At 38.8% G+C, this 21,655-nt stretch overlaps 1 protein-coding gene across 2 annotated transcripts; it reads left to right on the top strand.

Annotated features, from left to right (window-relative positions):
• Positions 1-127: 127 nt before the first annotated feature.
• On the top strand, positions 128-18,011 carry LOC110044519 (cytosolic non-specific dipeptidase-like). 2 transcript variants are annotated; one of them, XM_089289758.1, is made up of 17 exons: positions 128-215; positions 343-361; positions 2,160-2,270; positions 3,000-3,119; positions 4,245-4,286; positions 5,656-5,736; positions 6,161-6,235; positions 6,976-7,056; positions 7,490-7,563; positions 8,460-8,534; positions 8,702-8,846; positions 9,658-9,757; positions 10,444-10,496; positions 10,877-10,995; positions 12,558-12,643; positions 13,001-13,167; positions 14,099-15,379. In XM_089289758.1, the coding sequence occupies exons 1-17, from the start codon at positions 178-180 to the stop codon at positions 14,147-14,149; spliced, it is 1,437 nt and encodes a 478-aa protein (XP_089145884.1). In that variant the 5' UTR covers positions 128-177; the 3' UTR covers positions 14,150-15,379. The 2 variants fall into 2 exon arrangements, with proteins under 2 accessions (XP_089145884.1, XP_089145885.1); XM_089289759.1 differs by lacking the exons at positions 12,558-12,643; positions 13,001-13,167; positions 14,099-15,379 and adding exons at positions 16,349-16,434; positions 16,511-16,677; positions 17,764-18,011 and having other exon boundaries at positions 129-215.
• The last annotated feature ends 3,644 nt before the right edge of the window (positions 18,012-21,655 follow it).

The following is a 21,655-nucleotide window of genomic DNA, read 5'->3' as shown; positions in this document are numbered from 1 at the left end:
AAAACATAGGATTTAGATATTTTCTTTACGCTAGTTTAGTTCCAAATGAAAAGAGCAGAGAAAATATATTCTATCCTTCCAGAAAGTCATTACCCTCCACCCCTCCCCTGCGCACATAGAAATTTCGGTTCCGTTTCACCTTCCTTTCCTCTCACGAGACTTCCTTCCTGACACGGGATGGCGGCGCTTTCTCCCAAACTCGCGACCATTTTCAAGTAAGTTTGCATGACTTTGATCACAAAAAATACATCAATAAGAAGACAATTTGTAGTATTTGTAATCCCACTATTCTGTAACTCACTCTGAAAGAATTTTGGTTTTATTTTCTATGGTCTTCTCTAGGTACGTGGACAGTCATCAGGTAAGTTAATTCCAAATTAAAGGTATTTAGCCGAAACTTAGCTGTTAACTTTTATTTGATTTTGCATTAGAATTTAAACTTATGATAGTGCATATACAGACTACTTGACTTACCGAAACAAAGATCCGTAATATTATGATAGATGCTTGTAGATAAGAATTTATCACAACTTTATTTCAAAAGTAAATGTGTCACTCCAGAGAAGCTTAGTAACGTTCTAACCGATATTAAGCTGAGATCATAATTATTAGTCGTGATCAGGAGTTAAGCCTTATTTATTGCAGGACACTCAGTCTCACGATATAATAAATAATAAATAGGCAGCGAGTGAAGAGCATAATAGATGGCCAGTGAAACAAGCATCCCACGTCAAATATTGTCAATGTGACTGACTGTCCTATTCTGGCAGTGTCCATTCCCTAAAGTCAATCCCTGGGTATTATTTATTGAGTATTATTTCCACGGCTGGGGTTAAATAAGTTGGTCAAATGCCCCTAAGTGATCCAACAATAGATAGATAATTCTGATATATGGTTGTTTAATCACAACCAAACATAACTGCAAGCAGATACAGCCTGCACTTGAAAGGGAATCTGCATAATATTACGTAGATATATACCAGCAGTAAACATTTGCATGTGTATGTTGGCAAATAAGTAATGCTACAATAATTAATTGATACGCTATGTACAATATAAATCAACCACCAGCAATATGTTACCTGTATTTGAGGTAATTTATTTAAAGATGAGACCAGGGCCCCACCTCCAGGCTTATCCTGAAAACAGCACTGAGCAAGATAAAATAACTCGTACCAGTAAATGAGGAAATATCCACCATTATTTGTGTGTCCCTCTGCTTACCACTGTTCATTCAGCCTTGTTAAAATGACTGGCAGCTGGTAGTCTTTGCCATCTACATGTAATCATTTGCCACCTACTTCACGCTGAAGCTCACTAATCGCGACTCATAACAAAACCATCTCTGGCCTTTAACTGTCTACCAATACCCCCCAGAGGGACTCCCATTAAAAAAACGACAGGAGTTCTTGTCGTACCTTTCAGGGGTTAAAAAAGCGTTTTTGGTACCTCTTAGGGTGTAAACTTAACCTCAAAAGGTCCATAGTGGCAGCTTTTGTGGTACCTTTTAGAGTACTGGGCCAACAGTCATAATAGGAGACAATGTATTATGTAAGAATTGGTACTCCTTAGGGGACGAAACAATTTCAAGCCACGCCCACAAATCAGGGTCTTGGTACCTCTTAGGAGTTCTTTTTATCAGTTTAGTATTTAATACTGTTATGTGTCACCCTCTCTAAATAAAGATGAGTGATTGATTGATTTTCAAAATTTACGACGAGCATGGGCCTCGTCCTTTTTATAGGGGAGTCCCCACCTCCCCCCCGGGGGACTAGTGCTACTGAACTGTTCATGAATCTGCTTGCAATATGAAACATTTGACAGGGATTTTTATTTGCTTAATATCTTTTACCAATAGTTTATCAAATTGTGTAAAGCCTCTCACGAAAGACAACAAAGTTTCAGGTTTTTTGGGGAGGGCAAAGTTGAAGTTTCAATCAACAGTTTCCATCATTTAATATTATTGAACATTCTGGAAAAATTTATTTCTGGTCACTGATGGGCTGAGAAGGTTTGGGGTGGAGTGGGACTAGCTTGTAGATGGACTTGTAATTGTCACATTGCCTGTCATGTAACTCTCTTGTATAGGGATAATATCAGGAGAAAGTGAATTCTGATGAATGAAATAATCTATTGCTAATATGTTTTACTCAATGTAGGACCTGTATGTTAAAAGGCTCAGTGATGCTGTGGCTATCAAGAGTGTTTCAGCCTGGACAGAGGGGCCGTACAGAGATGAGATTGTTAAGATGGTCAATCATGTCAAAGATGTATGTGAGACTGAATGGTGATGCAACATCATAAACTTGTTGGATCCATATACACATAAAAATTATGCATGCCTACATTGATCTGCCTTCTGTCAATTAATACTGCAAGGAGACATGGGTAACTACAATCATGGAGTCTATTTCACTATTAGTAAACAATAATTGAACAGGAAATTTACAAGTAATGTCCACATTCTAACCTTTTGAACCATAAGGCCGGTGCTTTTCTCTGGTTTTATTTGCATGAAGTAACTTGGAGTATAATTTTCTACCGGAATGAGATGCTAATTCATTGTAGGTACCTAATACCCCCTAGCATTTAGTTCCATCTATGTGTATAAACTTAAGGTGTACATACCAGTCAATTAAATGGTGGGAATAACTATGTTATGGACTAGCATCCCATCCAGGGGAAAGGGAGGAGGAGTATTAAATACTCCTTGTTGACATTTGTCACAGAAAGTGCTGGCCTTAAGGTCTTCTATGCTGGAATTCAGACTTTCATTGCCCATTGACACTCCTAGGTGGGGGGACGCACTGAGAGAACTACAATCAAGTGTGTTTCATCAATACAGAACTCCTGGACCACTTAAACTTAAAAAGACAGGTTTTGTATTGCAGGCATGCTGTTCCCACAGTATTTCTTGTTCTCGCAAACTCCGACTTGTTAACTCAACAGAAAACAGAGCTAACGTTTTCTATTTTGTTTATTGATTTGTTATCAAACAGGAAGTAATTCGTCTTGGTGGAGAGGTCGAGTTGGCTGATCTTGGTCTTCAGCATGGTGTCAATATTAACCTGCCACCTGTTCTCTTAGGAATACTTGGAAAGGACCCAGCAAAGAAAACTGTAAGTTCCTAGAGATATCAACTGGTGTGTAATGATGTGTAATTGAATGTCATATTTTTCTTTGAGCTGGTCAGAACATTGCCAAAAATATAGAGGTTTCCCCTCTTTGCCCAGAAGCTCCAGAGTATTGTGAAACCTTCGTTTACAATAGTTGACTCATTAGCATATTAATGGTCAATCTACAAAAACATCAGTTCTGAATAGTAAAAGGGTATAGCTCAACTAGTCAATTAATTGTCCCAAGGAATTTGAACCCAATATATGGACATTTTTTTGCAAGCTGCATGTAATAAAATCTATTTCAGTGTGCATGATACAGTACTGTACTTGTGCTTGCAAAGATTTTATAAAGTTCCACATGAATTTGTTAAAAATGCAATCTCAATTGAATATTTTAGTATATTTACATGTATGATGCCCATGGATCTAATGACTAGTAGACAAAGAGTTTTATTTCTTTCTTTGTAAAGATATTTTTTCACTTTGTTAATTTCTAGATACAGTTTGGTATGACTTGTGGAAATTCATAACTGATCAAAAATTGTGTTGTTTCAAAAAATCTCCACACCCCTTTCATAGAGGGTTTCTTAGAAATAGGTTTGACAGTCCCACCCATCTCAAAATTACAGTTTACCTTTCATACTTTTCTTTAAAACTTTTGGCTTTTGACCACCCCTCCCTCCCCTTGGAATTTTCATTGGGCTTCCCTGGGGTACATTGGATATTTTCTGGAACAACACAATGTAAGTTAACACATCAAATGTGGTTTAGCGTGGTCTGTACTTTTATCAACAACGGGTTCACAACATTTTGTGGGTTCACAACATTTTGACCACTGTGATGACGCATATCATTGTCGATAAGAGTATAGACCACGCTAAAGCACATTTTGATTTGTTTTTTACCACAATATCAATGTCAAAGAAAACATTTTTTTGGAGCGCGAGCTGAAAAAGGTATGCGTGACACATTGATAACGGAAGCGTTGTCCCGACTCTTATCGACAACTGCAAATTAGCCAATCAGATTGCAAGATTAGTAGTAATTGTGGTAAAACATTTTTTAGTGTGAAGTTGTCAGCAAGGTTACTACCGTAACTATTTCAATTTTATTTGTTTTTTGTAGCTGTGCATTTATGGCCATCTTGATGTTCAACCAGCAAAAGTGGTAAGTTGTTTGTTGTTCAAAAGGAGGTTGCCTATTTACCGAGTTAGGATTTCAAGTTGGATTTTCGAGTTGGATTTTCAAGTTGGATTTTCCAGTTGGATTTTCAAGTTAGGATTTTTTTGCCGGGATTTTTATTGGCAGGGTTTCCAATAAATTTTCAGTGGTTTGATGATTTAAATGGTTGACAGGCAAAATACGACTCCTGTTGGTCAAGATAGAGCAAGCCAATGGTGTAATGTACTTTTCAATTCTTATTTGTTTGAAGCTCAACCTCATTATTTTGTGTTTCTTTGACGGCATTTTTTCAAGATTTCTAGGCACTCGATGACTAATCAGTTACATCAGCGTAAAATGGGGTTAATACGTTTACATGACTCCTATGGTTTGTGACATTTGTACATTTGCCGTTCTCTGTTCGGTCACTCAACCTTTTTGTTGCTTCACTCGTGTTTATGAAGGGCACCTCATGTTGCGTTATAAGGAGGAATTTTAAGTAGAGTTGAGCCATAAGACCGTGCTATAGCAAAATTTTTAGAGATCATAGGTCTGCATGATTTCCACTCTTATCTGCATGTCGCTTCGTCGAGTTTGACACCCCTGTAATTTGCAATGGGTTTTTGCCTTTTTTAGGCTCATTTATGTTGCAAGATATGTTTTTAAGTCTCCAAGGGTTTGCTTTTGAGGAACAAAGTATGAAATTTACCGAGAAAATTTTGCTTACTCGCATCCTATATTGTGATGCCAGGCCACCTGTGATTAGAACTGTTCGCAAATATAGTGGGTAGATTCTTATCACGGATATTATATTATTTGTCCTCGTACGTTTTTCTTCTGAGACGCTGTAGCTTTACTTCAAGAAAGCTATACATTTCTCCAGAAACATTCTTTTGTTTCTAGAGCCTGATGTATAGGTTTATTCCTCCTTTTGGTCGTTCTGGCACCACGTGATTCAAATGTAGCTGTTTTCACGCAATGAAAAGGCAAAAAACTAACCCCACCCTGATAGGAATTCTTGTTTTGGCTGCGTTAGACTGGAAATCTACGAGATGGTTTATGGACAAACTAACCAATTCATTGCAGCTGGATTACTAGTAACTGTCTCGAAAAGACCGACTCTACATTGTTACTTGAAAATCCAGCTCGAAATCCTAACTCGAAAATCCAACTCGAAATCCAACTCGAAATCCTAACTCGAAAGTGGATTAAAATAAAATGGAAATGTATGCAGTAGATACTGTGTACATGATGCTTAATGCTGAGGCAAGTGTTCAAAAATAGTTTCTCAAAGTCTCTAATAGCAATATATCGGTTCCTTATTTTTCAACATATTAGCCATAAATGATGGAATTTTTTCTTGTCCCTTTCTTAGGATGATGGATGGGACACAGAACCTTTTGTGTTGACAGAAATTGGTAGCAAGCTGTTTGGCAGGGGATCAACTGATGATAAGGTAAAAGTCACAGAATTACAAGCTGTTTAACTGCAGCAGAGTATGACTGATTTAGGTAGAGCACTCAGTATATAATGTGACTGTTCTAATCTGGACGGAATACACAGATTTATGACTTCCTTAGCGAGTTTGCTAGAAAGCTCCAACTATTAGTCTTTGTACACTGGGTAGAGTCTCATTTATAGCAAGTCACTACAGCTGTACTGAGCTCTGAAGGTTTTGCTTTAGAGGTTGGATTACAGAGCTCAAGGCTTTTCCCTTCTTGAGGTCAGAACAAAAAATGTGAATTCTTCCATTTTCCTTAGAGGCCCATCTAGCTCTCCAGTAGAGCCCTGGATTGGAAGTCTGATTAAGCATTTGGCTATGGTGCTTTCAATGAATCACTTTAAGCATTGTGTCATTCTTTTTTGAACATTGTCTGTAGGGTCCAGTGTTGGCATGGCTGAATGCTATTGAGGCATACAAGGAAACTGGTAATGAGCTGCCAATCAACCTGAGGGTAAGAGCTAACCTTGGTACCAGGCTCATGCTGTTCTGTTGCTTGGCTTGGTTACCCTTCCCATGAGATGCTGACTAGGGATGATGGTCATCAATGATTTCTTTCAATCCTTTCTAAGGATATAACCTAGTTATATTGGTTATATTCTTAGTATTCCAAACTGCACTAAAGATGCAGAATGAACCTTTTTTTTTCAGTCTTCATTTTTTCATTTCACATTACTGGGGCTGATGTTTAAGTTTTCAGGATAAAAGTAGAAGTATCGGTCAGGGGAAGATCCAGGATTTTTCAAGGGGGTTAGGGGGTGGTGGTGGCTCATACTTTGGGGTTGCATAATCAATGGGGCATGCCCACAAAATGTTACACCAGAAACACTAGCAATGTGACAAAGTAGAAATTACAATGTATCTGTCCAGAGAGTTTGCCCCAACATTCACAATCTTTTTCAATTTTTTTTTATGTTTTGCTTCTCCAAAAGGGCTGTCAATGTATATCAACCTGCCAGTTTCCAACAAACAACAACAAGGCCTTCTAACAGGCTCTCAGAATTTCCAGAGTCACTAGTTTTGAGAAGTAAATTTTGCAAGATGTCCATATAAAATAACTTGAAACACTTCTCTATTATAGCATTGTTCATCAGTGACTTCTACATTCAAAAGTTCCTCCACCTCAGGGCATGTTGCAGACCAAACCAATAAGTCAAGTAAGAAATATTAACTGCATGTATTTTGTTTTCCCAGTTTGTGTTTGAAGGGATGGAAGAATCTGGCAGTGAAGGTCTGGACGATCTGATCTTTGAAAGGAAAGATACCTTCTTCAAGGTTTTGTTGAGATATTTTTCTTGCTAATGTCATTATTAACATTTATTTATTAACCAGGAATCTAAGTGTAAAAACTTCCAAATTTGTAAATGGAAAGCTGTCCTCACAGAACGTTACTTACATTTTGGTTTTCAGATACCTTTTTATTTGTTTGTTCATTCATTTATTAATAAATCAATTTATCTATTAATTTGTCTGTATGTCATGTCTCACCGTCTGTCTGTCTACAGGTCTTTCAGATGAGGCTCTGTCTGTCTGTTGTTATTTATGAGTGCCCAATCTTTCATCTTTCTCTTTGTCCCTCTTTACATCCACCACTCCAACTTTCCATCCATTGGTTCTTCTGATCAGGGATATGAGGAGCATTTTTGAACCAAATTTCAGTGGATCTTAGTGAAACATCTGTATTTTCATTCTGTCATGTTTTTACTAGACTGTAGATTATGTGTGTATATCTGACAACTACTGGTTGGGAAAAAAGAAGCCCTGCATTACCTATGGCTTGAGGTGAGGGTTTTTAGAGTTTTTTGAAAAAAATGTTTAGGACTTATTGTGTTTGAACACTGAATTTACACTGTAACTCCTGAGAAGAATTTTAGAACTGATACCAGCCATTTTCCTTCTCAGTCAACCCAACTGATTTAGGTAATTCTGGGAGTCTGAGAACACTCATTACTACACAAGTTATATGTGACTAGGGTATTAGTCTCCCCCCTAGCCTCCCACACCCACCTTACCTGCAAACCAAGATCATGGTTTTTTTTTTTACTTATTTTTCACTCCGCAGTTAATACTTGATGATGACTCCTCTCTGAAATGCTTAACCCTTCCAGGTTATGAGTACATTTCCAAAACAATATTATTCTCTAATTCTCAAGTACAGTCATTGAACCTCTATTATGCGGCCACCTATTAAGCAGCCACCCCTTTTTAACCAGCCAGTTATCAAAGTCCCGAATTTATTGTCAGTAGAATACTGTAAATAAACCCCCTAATAACTGACCACCTCTATTACAGTTGTGGCTACCTTTTGGTTGTTCTGATGAGGGTTTTTTTATTTTCTTTACCCCTATTAAACAGCCGCCCAAAATTTAATGCACGCAAATTAACTTTGTTTTGGAAAAGGCAATGACAGATAAGTGTCCGAAATAGAAGGCGACAAGTGATAAAAACTTGCTATAGCATATCATATAATAGCGAAATGCATACTTATTTGGGTACCATGTTTAATCCCAGATGTTTGTTGTTTTTCCGAGTCCTGTTTGCACCAGAAATTTCTCACACCATCAATGTTTTTAATTTTTATTTTTACCTGTTTAGTATAACTGCGTCACATACAATATATGCTGTAAAAATTGATCTTACTTTTTAGTTTAATCTTCTTTGTCTTTGTCCTCCCTCAGAGGAATCTGCTATTTCAATGTGGAGGTTGCTTGTGCGTCAAAGGATCTTCACTCAGGTGTCTTTGGTGGTACCATGTGAGTACAATATTTTTGATCTTGGTATTGTTAGGAGTTTGACCGCTGTAATGTTCTCCACAAAATTTTAGTCAGATATCATTATGGTTATTATTTTAATATAATTTAGATATTCTCTGGTTCAAGACTGAAGATCCACTCTTTTGTTGTTTACTTCTCCAAAATAGACATGAGGCAATGTCAGACCTTATTTACCTTCTGGACCAGCTTGTTGACTTGAAGGGCAATATTATCATCAACAGGATCAACGATGATGTTCTTCCTTTAACAGATGACGAAAGAGCAACTTACACTGATATTGACTTTGACAAGGTCAGTAGAAAATATTGAAAAGACCAAATGAATCTTACTTGATGAATAGTGAAAAAGTGTAAGAAACTCTACCAGCCTGTGGCACAACGATGATGATGTCTCAGATTTCAGATTTTTCAGATTTCTATTATTTTGCAGTATTTAGATATTTTTGAACTGTCAAACTTGCAAATATATGGAAAAATGTGGAAATGAAAAAAAAATACTGCAAATAACACCAAATGGACCAAGTAGCTCAGGCTACTTTGGCGTATTACTGAAACCTAGAATTTACTGAAAGTTGCTGATTAGGACGTGATCAAAAGAAGAAAAGAGAGTTGAAATTTCTGCTCAACCTCGTTTCCAGGTTCTCTCATTTTCCCGCCCTACCGGACGAAGATGAGGAACCCTGGGAACAAGGTTGATTTCTGCTCTCTTTTGCCTGCCAAAAATCGGATCATTGTTCTTATAGATATAACCCAGACTTTTTGCTCAAATTTTGAGTGATACTGATATCGACTTTCATAAATTCACCCTTCTTATTTGACCTTAGCCCGCGAGGCAGGCGTTCATTTTCAAAAGCACGTGAAAGGAACGACCACATTTTTTGCTCGCTCCAGGCGCGCTGGTTTGCACGATCGCTTGCTCGATCTCCCCGCCTGGAAAATGGAAAGAAAACGTCTGCTATGCAGGTTTATTTGACCCCACATTCAATGATAGTCAAAGAGAGTTGAAAAAGTCAACTCTTGTTCTTCAACTCTCGCTTGTTGATTCACGTTGATTCACGTTGATTTAATGCTTGGGATACTTAAAGTTGCTTGTATTTTTCTAGGAAGAGTACCGTGCGGATATTGGTCATAATGAGTTAATCCATGATACAAAGGAGGAAGTCCTTATGCATCGCTGGCGTTATCCATCTCTTTCTATTCATGGTAAGAGTCTTTCTGTGTGCTGTTATGACATTTACAGATTACGCTGGAACACCCTGCCTTGTGACCACCTGTTAAATATGGCTATCCCATTTTCCGGGTCAGGGGCCCGTTTCTCGAAAGTTCCGGAAACTTTTTAGCCCCGCGGCCGCAAAGCCATTTTTAGTTAGTCTGTATCTAAAAACAGATAGGTGTAAACGCTTGAAACTTCTTGTATGTTCACATTAAGAATATGTAAATAAAACAACTCTGTAATCATTAAGGTTTGAGATTTTACTATGGTTTCGAGACCTTCGAGAAACCGGCCGCAGGTCTTTGTTTTGGTTTAAATGGAGACAAGAGTCAGATTGTTTCCGGACTCAATTTTTTTCGCTATTTTAACAAATTGTCCGTCACCCGTTAATAAGCACGTTTTTGTAACGACGTTAAGTTTGGTTATTAAACTAGAAACTGAAGATGTTATTTTTGCGTTGTTACGCAAAAATGGTGGTTCCTTTTTTGCCTATTAGGCAAGTATCTTTTACAAGACCTGTAGAGGTTATTAATAAGTTTGGTTCAAACAAACTCACCACAAGATTGAATAACGGCTCCAAAACACATTCAGTCTCTTGCATACCTTAGCAAGCTATTTAAAATTGTGTTTAATGTATTTTGACGACTGACCTTTTCTACTCTTCCTCTGTTTTCAGGTATTGAAGGAGCCTTCTATGAGCCTGGGTCAAAAACAGTCATTCCCAGGAAGGTGTGTAGGTCTACATGTAAATGTTGCTTACTCCATTTGTTACTCACATCTTGACAAAGCATTGGTTAAACATTTGGTTCGATGTACTACTCTGACCTCACTTTTGTGTGTGTGTGGGTGGGTGGGTGGGTAGGGGGGGAGGGGTTAACGTTCAGTCTTCTTGGGAAAATTTTGTAGAATTCTGTAGAACTGGTTTTACCAGAAAGCGAACTAGCCCTGATCGTAATGAGAATCGCTCTCTCAGGATGGACTCTCGTTCACAGGATCTCAAGATGAGAGACCTTGGGAAAGAGGTTGTCTGTCAACAAGTCTTACATGCTGTGGTTGGTCTCCGATGCTGCACAGCTCTTTGACACAATTTTTTTTCTCTCTTTCTCTAGGTGATCGGCAAGTTTTCCATTCGCTTGGTACCCAATATGACTCCGGATAAAGTGGAGAAACACGTTTGTGAATATCTCACCGAAAAATTCCAGAAAAGAGGGAGCCCAAATACTCTAAAGTAAGAAAATGTGTCGTGTAACGTTATAATTGGATTTACATCCTCTTTCATTAATTCATTACATACTAGCTATGCTCTTAACGCTCTCTGGTGGTATACCATGGAATATCCTACGAGTCACTTGTATTTTCTTGGTAAACACGCGAACCTTTAGGACAAGTAGGACATTCATGTTATGCCATGAGAGAGCGTCACGTAACTATTTTATACCATGCCATAGAAAATACAATGGTCAACAGAATTAATGCGACATACGCGCGGTGCATGATGGGAAGGTTGGATGTAATAGTTAGCTCTTATTAACCAACCAGGAGGTCTGTATGGGAGAATCTTGACCGAGGTCGTGAGTACAGACCGAACGCAGTGAGGTCTGTACACATGACCGAAGTCAAGATTCTCCCATACAGACCGACTAAGCTTGGTTAATAAGATGTTTATTATATGGCGCAAACAAAAACAATTTAATTCGGTTAATGTGACTGGTTTGTACTAGCCTGACTAACTGACATTTTGCTTGCGAACGGCGATGAGCTGAATTTAATTTTGCCAAAGTTTGCTCGTCCTCTTTACTCTTTTTTCTTATCATGCTTTTTGGCACTTCCATAAATAAATTTTGTTAGATGAAAATAGTCAATGATTTCGCATTTTAGTTTGCAACTTTTTCACCACAAAACATTACCGGTCTAGATGCCGGTCTCTATGTGAAAATCTAGACCGCTTTCAATATCGATTTCAGCCAATCAAATTCGTGAATTTGGTAGTTCCCAGTCCTTGTGAGACAGAGCCATATAATAACGTCGAATATAAAACGGCTTTCCTGTATGCTGATTGGCTGTATTCCAAAATGGCGGCTGTCTCAGACGATCTGAGTCGAGTAGCATGAGAGCGAGGCTTTATGGCATGGTATATATCCGCTGACGAACGGAGGACTAGAACTTTTCCTGGTTTAACTTGTTTGCTCTCGATAGGAGCGTCTGTGTCACCTTATGTTAGGTAGAGTATTACTTTTTACGAGATATACAAAATTGGTTACTTTCTTTGAGAAGGGAGCATCAAAGAAATAATATTCTCTGCGACTGGTAAAATATAAGCAAAGTGACAGTAACAGTACTACTCGTTTTTATGTAGAGGTAACCAGTTAATAGCGCTGTTGCATTTCCGGAGAAGCAAGTCAAAATAATTAAAGGACTATAACACGATTGCTATGCCAACAAGCTTTCTACAACTTCTTTTGCATTCATTTGTGCGTAGTGTTGTGAAGAAGTCGTCATCAAAATGAAAGATGATCAGTTCAGGATGCTTAAGTATTTTTCCTGGACGTTAAACTACCGCGCGACCCTGAAGCATAGAATACAACGAGAGTAATGAGACTATAATATGTCCCGTTGAGGACTGAGCAAGCTAGGTGAGCGATAAATGGTTCATAATCACACCCTCCCTACGAATAAATGTACTCATTCTTGCTCAACGCGCGCGTCCAAGTCGACCACAAAACTTGCATTTTCCGATCACTTCGTGGAAGTTTATCTAGGATTGTTACAGTGTGCGTGACGCACTTTTAGGGTCAGCTTACACCACAGTGGTCCACCATGGGTCAGTGACATCAACCACGTCAATTACCAAGCAGCAAGAAGAGCTTTGAACACCGGTGAGTGACTGTTTGTTTATTTGTTTGTTTTGGTTTGTTTGTTGATCTGCTGATGTGGCGTGATTAATGTAACGTGTTCGTATCATTTTGTTGAGTAACGTTCTACAAAATCAAACGCCGTTATTTTGGGGTTTTGAGTGATTTAGACACAGCTGTAGCTTTTCGAATTCGCACTAAACGTCAGTTGTAATCCACTTCCATCCTTGCCATATTTAGTCATTCTCTCTTTCTAATGAGATCCTTTTTCAAGTTTGGTTCTTCGAAGTTAAACCATTATTGTTGGGTTTCCTGTTGTGAATAGCGTCTAAAAAAGATGAATACAGCGCAGGTTTTGATGTTCTCTTTCGTTTTGAACAGTTCATGGCGTGGCGCCCGACCTTACTCGTGATGGGTGTAGTATCCCTGTGACTCTAGCCTTGCAGGACGCCCTTCAAAAGAACATAGTACTTTTACCAATCGGAGCGTGTGACGATGGCGCGCACTCGCAGAACGAGAAGATAAATCGTGTGAACTACATCCAGGGGGTGAGTGGTGACTACACTTCTTTGTACGGTTAAAATTAGATGTAGGACTTCTGCGAGAATGTCTCCGTTAGCCACTAACAGTGTATTGTGCCCTTGAGTTGGAGACTGGAAAGACAACCTCACTTGGGAGTGGGATAGAGATATGAAATTTTTTCTCACCTTTAGGTTGTGCATGAGTTTTTGGTGGGCAATAGCTTATGCAAGAATTTTTTTAACATCAGAAAACAGGATCTCGCTAGTAGAAAGCACGTGCTCGATTTTTTTTTCCATGGCTTACCTTGCACGATTGTTTTTTCCAGCAGTTTTTGCTGTGCAGGAACTTGCTTTTCGATAATTGCTCAACCCACCTTCCCCCTTAAAAAAAAATAATGGTCGTCCCAAAGTTAATGTTGTTGAAATTTCCAAGTACGAGGATGAAAGCCTTGAGTATAAATTTTGTGGACTGCGGCAAAATAATCCTGGATGTACATAATATTAGCCTGCACAGCTGGTGGAATTTCGCAAATAAGTACTTTGTTTGAGTTCAACGAAAGCGGCGAAGTCGCAAGGAGATTGGTACTTAGTCAATCACTCGCGCGCGAAATCCTGCCAGCCACGCGTGTTAGTAAAGTATTAAGACGAAATGCGATAGGAAATCGAGCAATTTCAGTTTTTAACGAACAAAAACCTTTTACCGAAATAACTTTAAGTATATCACAGTCCTTTTTGCATTTTCTAAAAGCTAAAAGTATAGATAACACCAAAAATAATTTCTCATGGGAACTCGAGAAAATAAATTTCAAAGTAAAGAGAAATTGTGCGAACACAGGTAAAATTTCATCATTAGTTTCATTTCACGAGTACTAGGTATTACTTTCAAGTGTGTCATATGAACTTCAAAATTCCTTCCTTCTTAACTTTTGTTCTCTTTGTTTTCTCCTTTGTTTTATAGACTAAAGCTCTGGTTGCTTACCTGGAAGAACTGGGTCAACTTAGAGACTAGTTTAAGAACCTGGCTTGCTCGACTTTTTCAGAATATAATGTGATTTGAAACAATCCATAGGTAAAAAGAAAAAAATGTTTTTAATTACCAAACCGAGACCAGCTTGATATAACGAACACCCTTTAAATCTTGCCGCTCTTTGTAAATGAAATATGTTTTGGAACCAGTTATATCCTGAAGTATTGACTAAACTTTAACACGTACTACTGGTGCCACGTAAAATGCCGGTTTTAAGCAGTCCCGCTTATCAGACTCCCCTCTAGCTGTAGGCTCTTACCTCTCACATTCCCCCCCCCCCCCCCCCCACCCCTTTCATCTAACTTTTTTACACGTCAACCTATTACAGGAGCTACGTCAGAGTTTGCGCGTCTTGAAAAGTTCAGCCGAAATTTGTCGAGTTCGTTGTTTGTAATCCGTGTCAATCTTCTCCTTTATGGTTTACTGTTATCTCTTTGATGTTTTTTTTTAAATCGAAGTAAATGACCATTTCCAGGTAATTTTGTACGTGGCCAAATAACTCAAAATACCGTGATTGAGCTCCTTTAAATGTCTTCGAACTTTTTGAACTTTTGGTAAAAGATATGTAGCAATGGATGAGTTTGCAAGTAAATTACCGATGAAAACGTCAGTTTTAATCGAAGTGGCTTACTGTCGTTTCTTCGCAGTTCATTTAAGCCGTTTATAAGCTTGGCTTCCCTAGTTATAAACCCAACCAAAACCCCTTACTGGAGAAGTGGGATAATCCCAAAGCTCGAACCGGCAATAGGCCATTTTCGAGTTACCTTGTGCAATAAGTTTGATTTGCATGAAACTGAGTTCACCTGTAGTAGAAACGCATTTGCATATGAATGGTTTGGCACCAAGACTCGTTTTGACACAGGCAGAAGGCAACTAGGAAATGGCCTATTCAAGTTATCTGAACAAACCATTCACATCTGTTGGTTATGTCGGGTTGCACTTTAAATTGTATTGTGATCAACTTGAATGTTCTCTTCAAAATGTTGATAAAACAACAGTCATGCAGGTCATGAGAATAAAGAGAGTAATCAGCATCTGATGTAGAATGCAGTTCTCCCAAATCAGCAACTTATTAAAGAATTTATAATTGAGATAAGTAAGGAGAATACGTGTCTTGATCTGGCCTTAAAAAGTCTGGATGTACCAGGAAATATATCAGAATCTGTAATAAGTATAGTTTTTAATTAAAATAAAATGACATGATAAACGAAAGTTGTAGTCTCTCGTAACTGATATGTTTTTCCTTATTTGACATGCGCTCCTTTGCTTTGGTATCATTTTAAAATTGAGAAATGTACTCTAGAAATGTTCTCTCTTGGGTAAAGTGGTAAGCGCGTTCGATACCATCAGTCTGGTAAATCTTCGTTGAAGCGCCCGAAGAGATTCTGAAAGCTATTATCCAATTAGAAAGCAAGCTAACGCGTTGGTCTATTTCCATGTCAATAGCCCATTGCAAAAACGTGAGAGGACTGGGACGAGTTTCTTATATTGATTAGATTGAAAATCTAAACATTTCAACTGAAATGTTACTGAATGAAAAGCTACCCTGTCAAGTTTGAGAGTTTTCGGCGGAAAATTGTCCAAATGGGAGCCTTGCAAAAGTTGCAAAATTCCATACAAACCCTTACAATTTTGTGGCATGTCTACCCAATCCATAAAAACTCTCTATTTTAGGTGATATTTGAAGAGCTATCATTTTGCCATTTTCCTCCTCCAAATACTTCTATTCTTGCTTAAGACTCTCAAATTTAGCTGATCTTTCATTTGAATATCTTAGTTTTTCAAACAAACGGAAAAAACCATACTTTTTCCCAGTCCTCTCACGTTTTTGCAATGGGCTATACGTCATGTAACTTAGCAACACTCCGCTTGATGCATGCAAATGTGGCTCAGACCGTTCTCGCCGACAGGATTCCTGGTTCATTTTGCATATAAGCCGGGAAAGTTGGGTGGAAGCGTCAGGGAATGCCTTAACTTCTCCATACGTACAATTCACTCTCGCACCTACCGAAGTGACGCTCGCCTATTTGCCCTTCGTAATCTTCCCACTCTGCGAGACACAGATAACGTAAAAAAAAGGAAAATCAAAGACAATGATACTACACAATTACAATGACTGAAGTGCAATCATTCCTGAAAAGCACATTATATTCCTTAATCTTGACCTTTCATTTCTTTCAGAGTGACAATGGGTCATGGAGGTCGACCATGGGTGAGTGACTACAACCACGGTAACTACCAAGCAGCGAGGAATGCTCTGAAAACAGGTATGTACGTGACGGAGTCATGCAATCCTAGGTAACAAATGTAACGCAATACCTTGGTTGCTTCTCCCCATTGTAGTGTTTGAAATTGATCCCGACATGACCCGTGAAGGCGGAAGTATTCCCGTGACCTTGACCTTACAGGAAGCTACTGGAAAGAATGTCATGTTGCTGCCACTGGGAGCGTGTGATGACGGCGCGCACTCACAGAACGAGAAAATGGATCGAAAGAATTACATCGAGGGAGTGAGTATCGTTGCTTATAAGCGGATGTCTGCTATTGCTTTCTAGACCATTCTCTGAACTCTTCCTTCTTCGCTCTATATGAGGGTTGAACCCTGCCAGAGAAAAGAAAAGAGAGTCTAGGATAACTTGCATGCGCATACTCAGGACACCGTCATTCGCCTCTCCCCCCCCCCTCCTCCCCCCCCCCCTCCCAACCCCTTAAACTAGAAAAACCATATATGATAGAACTTTTGGAAACGCGCGCAGCTGGACTGGACAATGAACTAATTGCTTTCTGGCGCGTAGATTCTGAGTCTCTTTATTTGTTCGAACATGCACCGAAAATAGCTGACGATGTAACTAAACAAATAAGCCATTTCTGAGTTTGCCTTTTGCCTCTGTGTTAAAACGAGTCTTCGTGCGAAAACAATCATATGAAAATGAGTTCCGCCTACAGCTTCATTTTCATGTAAATCAAACTCGTTTTCATATGAAAGGTTTTACACCAGGACTCGTTTTGAAACAGAGGCATCAGGTCACTCGGAAATCGCCTATTAAAATCTGTGTTTGAGCACTGTAACCATTAGGTTGGTTCCCGAAACATGAAGGGACTAAATTTGTGTCAGCTCTCTCTATGGAAGTGCTAACATCCTTTTTTAACTTGGAAAATAGTATTTTCCAAGCTGTCTTTATGGGGGTGAATTTCACTCGATTCTTCGCTTCTTCCTTCGCTTCCTGTGAGACCTTTTTTGTGAATCCACTGATTAATGAATAAGAGTGATTGGTTTTAACGTAGTTAATAGAAGGGATTGGTTATATAGGCCAGGGACACATGAGAGGGGCCAATAAAGCTACCAAAATTTATGCTGGAAGGGTCCACGACCGTACACAAACTTTTGTTTTTCGCTCATACACTATGCATGGACTACGTAACCAAAATGTTCCTATTGGTTAGTTCTTCAGTCAGTAGGAAACAACAGTTGTGTTTTGTGCGTGGTCAAGGCCAAAAAGGGAACAAAAACATAAAGCAAAGAAATTTGTCAGGTGTCAAGGCAATTCTCTATGAACTATGATTTTAATTTTTATTTACTTTGCTTTCATCAACAGACCAAAGTTTTGGCCGCCTACATGGAGGAAGTGGCTAAAATAGAGTAAAAGGCGATTGAAGCAGTAAAGATTTCGTGCGAAGATAATTGGAATACAGGAAAATACCAGAAACGCATGCGCAATCTTATCGGACATATATAGAAACGTTGCTTGGACACGAGTGCCCGTAGAAGGAGCTCAGCTTGAAACATCATCTCTAAGGCATAATATATAATGAAAATGAAAATAAAGCTTTTTGATAAATTGCATTTTTGATGAAGTCCTCTTTGCTTTATTTTAGATGCATAACCCCTAGTACGTTTTAGTGCCAAATGTGTTCGAAAAACGAAATGAAACTGAATATGTGCTCCGTCCACACTACGCCGGGGGAATTTAAAAACGCAACAATCACCGGTCATTTTGGATTTGTGTTTGAGGACAACTCGGTCAGGGAAATCACGTGATTATCGTGACGCCATCGTTTTCGAAAAGCTCCGTTTTCAAAACGTTCTCTGTCCACACGAAAACAAAAAGCCGGTGTTCTCAAATTCCTCCGGTTTCAAGAGCGTTTTTGAAAAGCTCCGTTTTCGTGGCGGATTAGTGTGGACGGTAGGACTAACTGTAAAAATAAAGCTGCGTTTTCAAATTCGTCCGGCGCCTCAGACGTTTTCCCTGCGAAATTTATCATAGTGCTGTGGAATGTTGTCCCTACCCATGGCTGTAATGAAATCAACAGTTCTTTCCACACACACCATAAGTTGAAACTTGAAGACGGGGAATTACTGGTAAGAGCTCATTATCTTTTATAATCCCAACGGAAGACAAAACCGATTATAATTTATAGAGTGAAGGCGGATTAGCATCTTTTGAATTGAGATTCAGTAAGAGCCCAACACTGTGGGCAGGAAACCGAACAAAACTCGTATTTATATATACATTCAATCCAAACAGGGAGCTTCTCATCTATATTATCGGGTTATTTTGTGTTCAGAGAGTTTGAAAGAGCCTTTTATTAGTTTCCCATATGTACAAGCTGCTTACCTAGTACACAACAAATACAAAGTCCGGATTTTCGATACAATTGAGCTGAATCTTAAGCGAACTGTATGATAGAACAAGCAAGCAGGCACTGTTATTAAAGGATTTTGAATTACACTATGATTGAGGAGTGAAAACAAAAATTATCCAATTTTCTGACGACGCGACCTCTGTTGGTAACTCACTTGATTTCTTAGCTTGTCTTAATTCCATTATGTTTCTGCTCAACTGGAACCATCTGACCTAAAATCGAATAGCAGAACTGAGACTCGTTCCCAATCTCTGCCTTTTTTAACTAAAAGGTGACAAAAGACTAGGGGAAAATGATGAAATGGTTAAGGCTGTGAGGAATGCTGACAAGGAACCATTCGCGTAAAATCCTGTATGCTTAGGAGAGACTGGCCACGAGTCTGATCTAACACAGTAGTAAAGTCTGCATACGAGCTAAGTGGCCCATCAGACCGGCGCTCATCTACGGCTTCTGTAGCATGATGCGAATAGGAGAATTTCTACTCTCCCCTGAATGGGATGATAATCCATCATAGGGATTACCTCCAGCATTAACTTCGCCGATACCCATTTATACACCTGGGTGGAGAGAGGCACTGTGAGAGTAAAGTATCTTGCCCAAGGACACAACACAATGTCCCTGGCCAGGGTTTGAACCCAGACCGCTCGATCCGGAGACGAGCGCACTAACCATGAGGCTACAGCGCCTCCCACAGGTGTAAAACAGTATCTTCGACAAGACTGAAACAAGCCTTTGAAAATTCAACTTGATATCATCGCGACTATAGGAATTAAGCTTTTTTTCGTGGGCTTGGGATAATCTGTTTGGTCGAAAAAAATGCAAGACAATCTGCAATTTGATTTGATGGAAACGAATCCGAGAAAAATTACTGATATTGACGCGGAAATGAAAATGATCAGGAACATAAGAAAGAATCGCCTTCAAAACGAAAAAAGCTTGTAATCTAGCGTTAAAAAAAAATATTCAGGACATCTTACAAAATTGATAAAAAACAGAGTTGGGTCGAATCATTGCGTGGGTTAATCTCATATTTGGATGAAGTCCAATCAGTTTAATTTCTATATCCATGATACTGATTTCAATTTATTGATTTACATGGTCTTAAACTCTTAAACCCTGAATCTGTGGAGAGGAAGGTAGATTTTTTGAATAAAGAATTATAGGATGGCCTACCAATATTATTCAGCTTCAATAGGTTTTTGTTGTCTCTTGCATTGTAGGCAGCTCTTTAGAATCGCTAAATCTAACGTGGGACATACGCTTAGCTATATGCCTTGGTTTAAAACATAAAACTGCACTTGGAATTTTAAAGATATGCCACGCCGGAAAAAAATAAAAAAAAGAAATAAAAGAAAAAGATGTAGTAAAAAGATATAAAACCTATTTACGGTTAAAAATAAATCTATCACAGAATAAGAGCTATTTATACTGGATAAGAAAGTAATTATTCATGGGTACTACGTTGTCTAAAGTATTGACTCGTCTGCTAAAAGTCCTCTAATTATAACAGCTTTAAAATCCGATGACACTCTAATGAAATCGATGTAGCTATTCCAATGCTTGGGCGCCTGATAACGCCAAGATAACGCCAAGACGCATTTTACGATTGTAAAAGGTCCGAACTTTACCACGTGTGTAGAAACTAGTCCACTTGCCTCCACTTGATCGAGAAGGAGCTGGGCGCAATGTTGGCTATGTTAAAATTTTGGCGCCACTTGATCTATGTAAAAAATATTATAATGGGAATTTAGGGAATTTAACGAGAAAATCAGTCACGTGATTAGTTTTCAGCGGGAAAGCATGACCTAGATCAGAAAAAACATTATTTTTCTTTCTTTTCACCTTCGATTTAACACGAGTTTGTGATTTTTGTCCTGATTGAGTGCATTGAAAAATAATGTTTCGACTCGACTCTAGCCTTTTAAGGAATTGACATGTCAACAGACCTGCCCTTTCCCCCTCAGTTCTAAATCAGTCTCCAATCGCCAATTAAGAGTTGAAACAGGGTTTCTAGATTTTGCAAAGATTAATGAAGCTTTCAATATCGAAAGCATCGCCCTCCTTGAGGAATTTTTCCACATTATATTCTCAGGTTCGCCGTAAACTACATTAGCTAACATTCCAGCGGTGTTAAGCGGGGCCACGAAAGAGATTACAAGGCGTCAGATAGACCCGGACTTGTTTTTTTAATTCGGCAAATTTTCAAACGACTGGCAATCGTCGCAGTCGATCGAAGTGGAGTCCAAATAAGGCCTGTTGGACATGAAAAGCACCGCCTAATCATTTGGAATCCGGATTAATAACAAATTTAGCCCCATCGGCACGACAGAGGGAGGCTAGCCGAGGGAAGTCCCATTCCACCTTTTTTTATGTCGCAAGACTAGAGACTAACGCAGAAATCTTGCTGTGATATTAAACTTGAAGTGATGATATTAGCTCGAAACCACGTTGACGGAAATTGCGATTTTTTCTAGATCATTCTAACATGATATCTGAATTAGAGCCGGATCTTTCTTCAATTTCGACAGTTATCATCTCGTGTCCAGTTTACGCATTTTTGTGTGTTAACTTTAATGGGCGTATAAATCTCTTGTTCTCGTTGTACCAATTACAAACTACAAAGGAATATAATGAGCCTAGTCTTGCACCGTGTGGAATTTGTAACCCTGGCCTCGTGAGCGTTGTTGGCTCCGCCTTTATCTAATCATAAGGAGCTTACAAATACTTCTGCAATCAAAAAATAACTAAATATAGCTAAGCACGAAAAATTAGTCACTGACAGTTGAAAAGCTATCCGAAACCCCAATATATATCTCTCAGCTCGATTTCGCAATTTAACCGGAG

The sequence above is a fragment of the Orbicella faveolata genome, unplaced genomic scaffold (assembly GCF_042242905.1).
Source record: "Orbicella faveolata isolate gen_17 unplaced genomic scaffold, um_ofav_v1 contig_2, whole genome shotgun sequence".
NCBI lineage: Eukaryota > Metazoa > Cnidaria > Anthozoa > Scleractinia > Merulinidae > Orbicella > Orbicella faveolata.
This window is presented reverse-complemented; position numbering and strand designations above follow the sequence as displayed.

Bases quoted from the DNA above. Each gene is read 5' to 3' on its own strand.
- LOC110044519 (XM_089289758.1), top strand. From the start codon at position 178: ATGGCGGCGCTTTCTCCCAAACTCGCGACCATTTTCAA. The intron at 2,271-2,999 runs GTATGTGAGACT...GTTATCAAACAG, and splicing joins TGGTCAATCATGTCAAAGAT to GAAGTAATTCGTCTTGGTGG. The intron at 6,236-6,975 runs GTAAGAGCTAAC...TTGTTTTCCCAG, and splicing joins AGCTGCCAATCAACCTGAGG to TTTGTGTTTGAAGGGATGGA.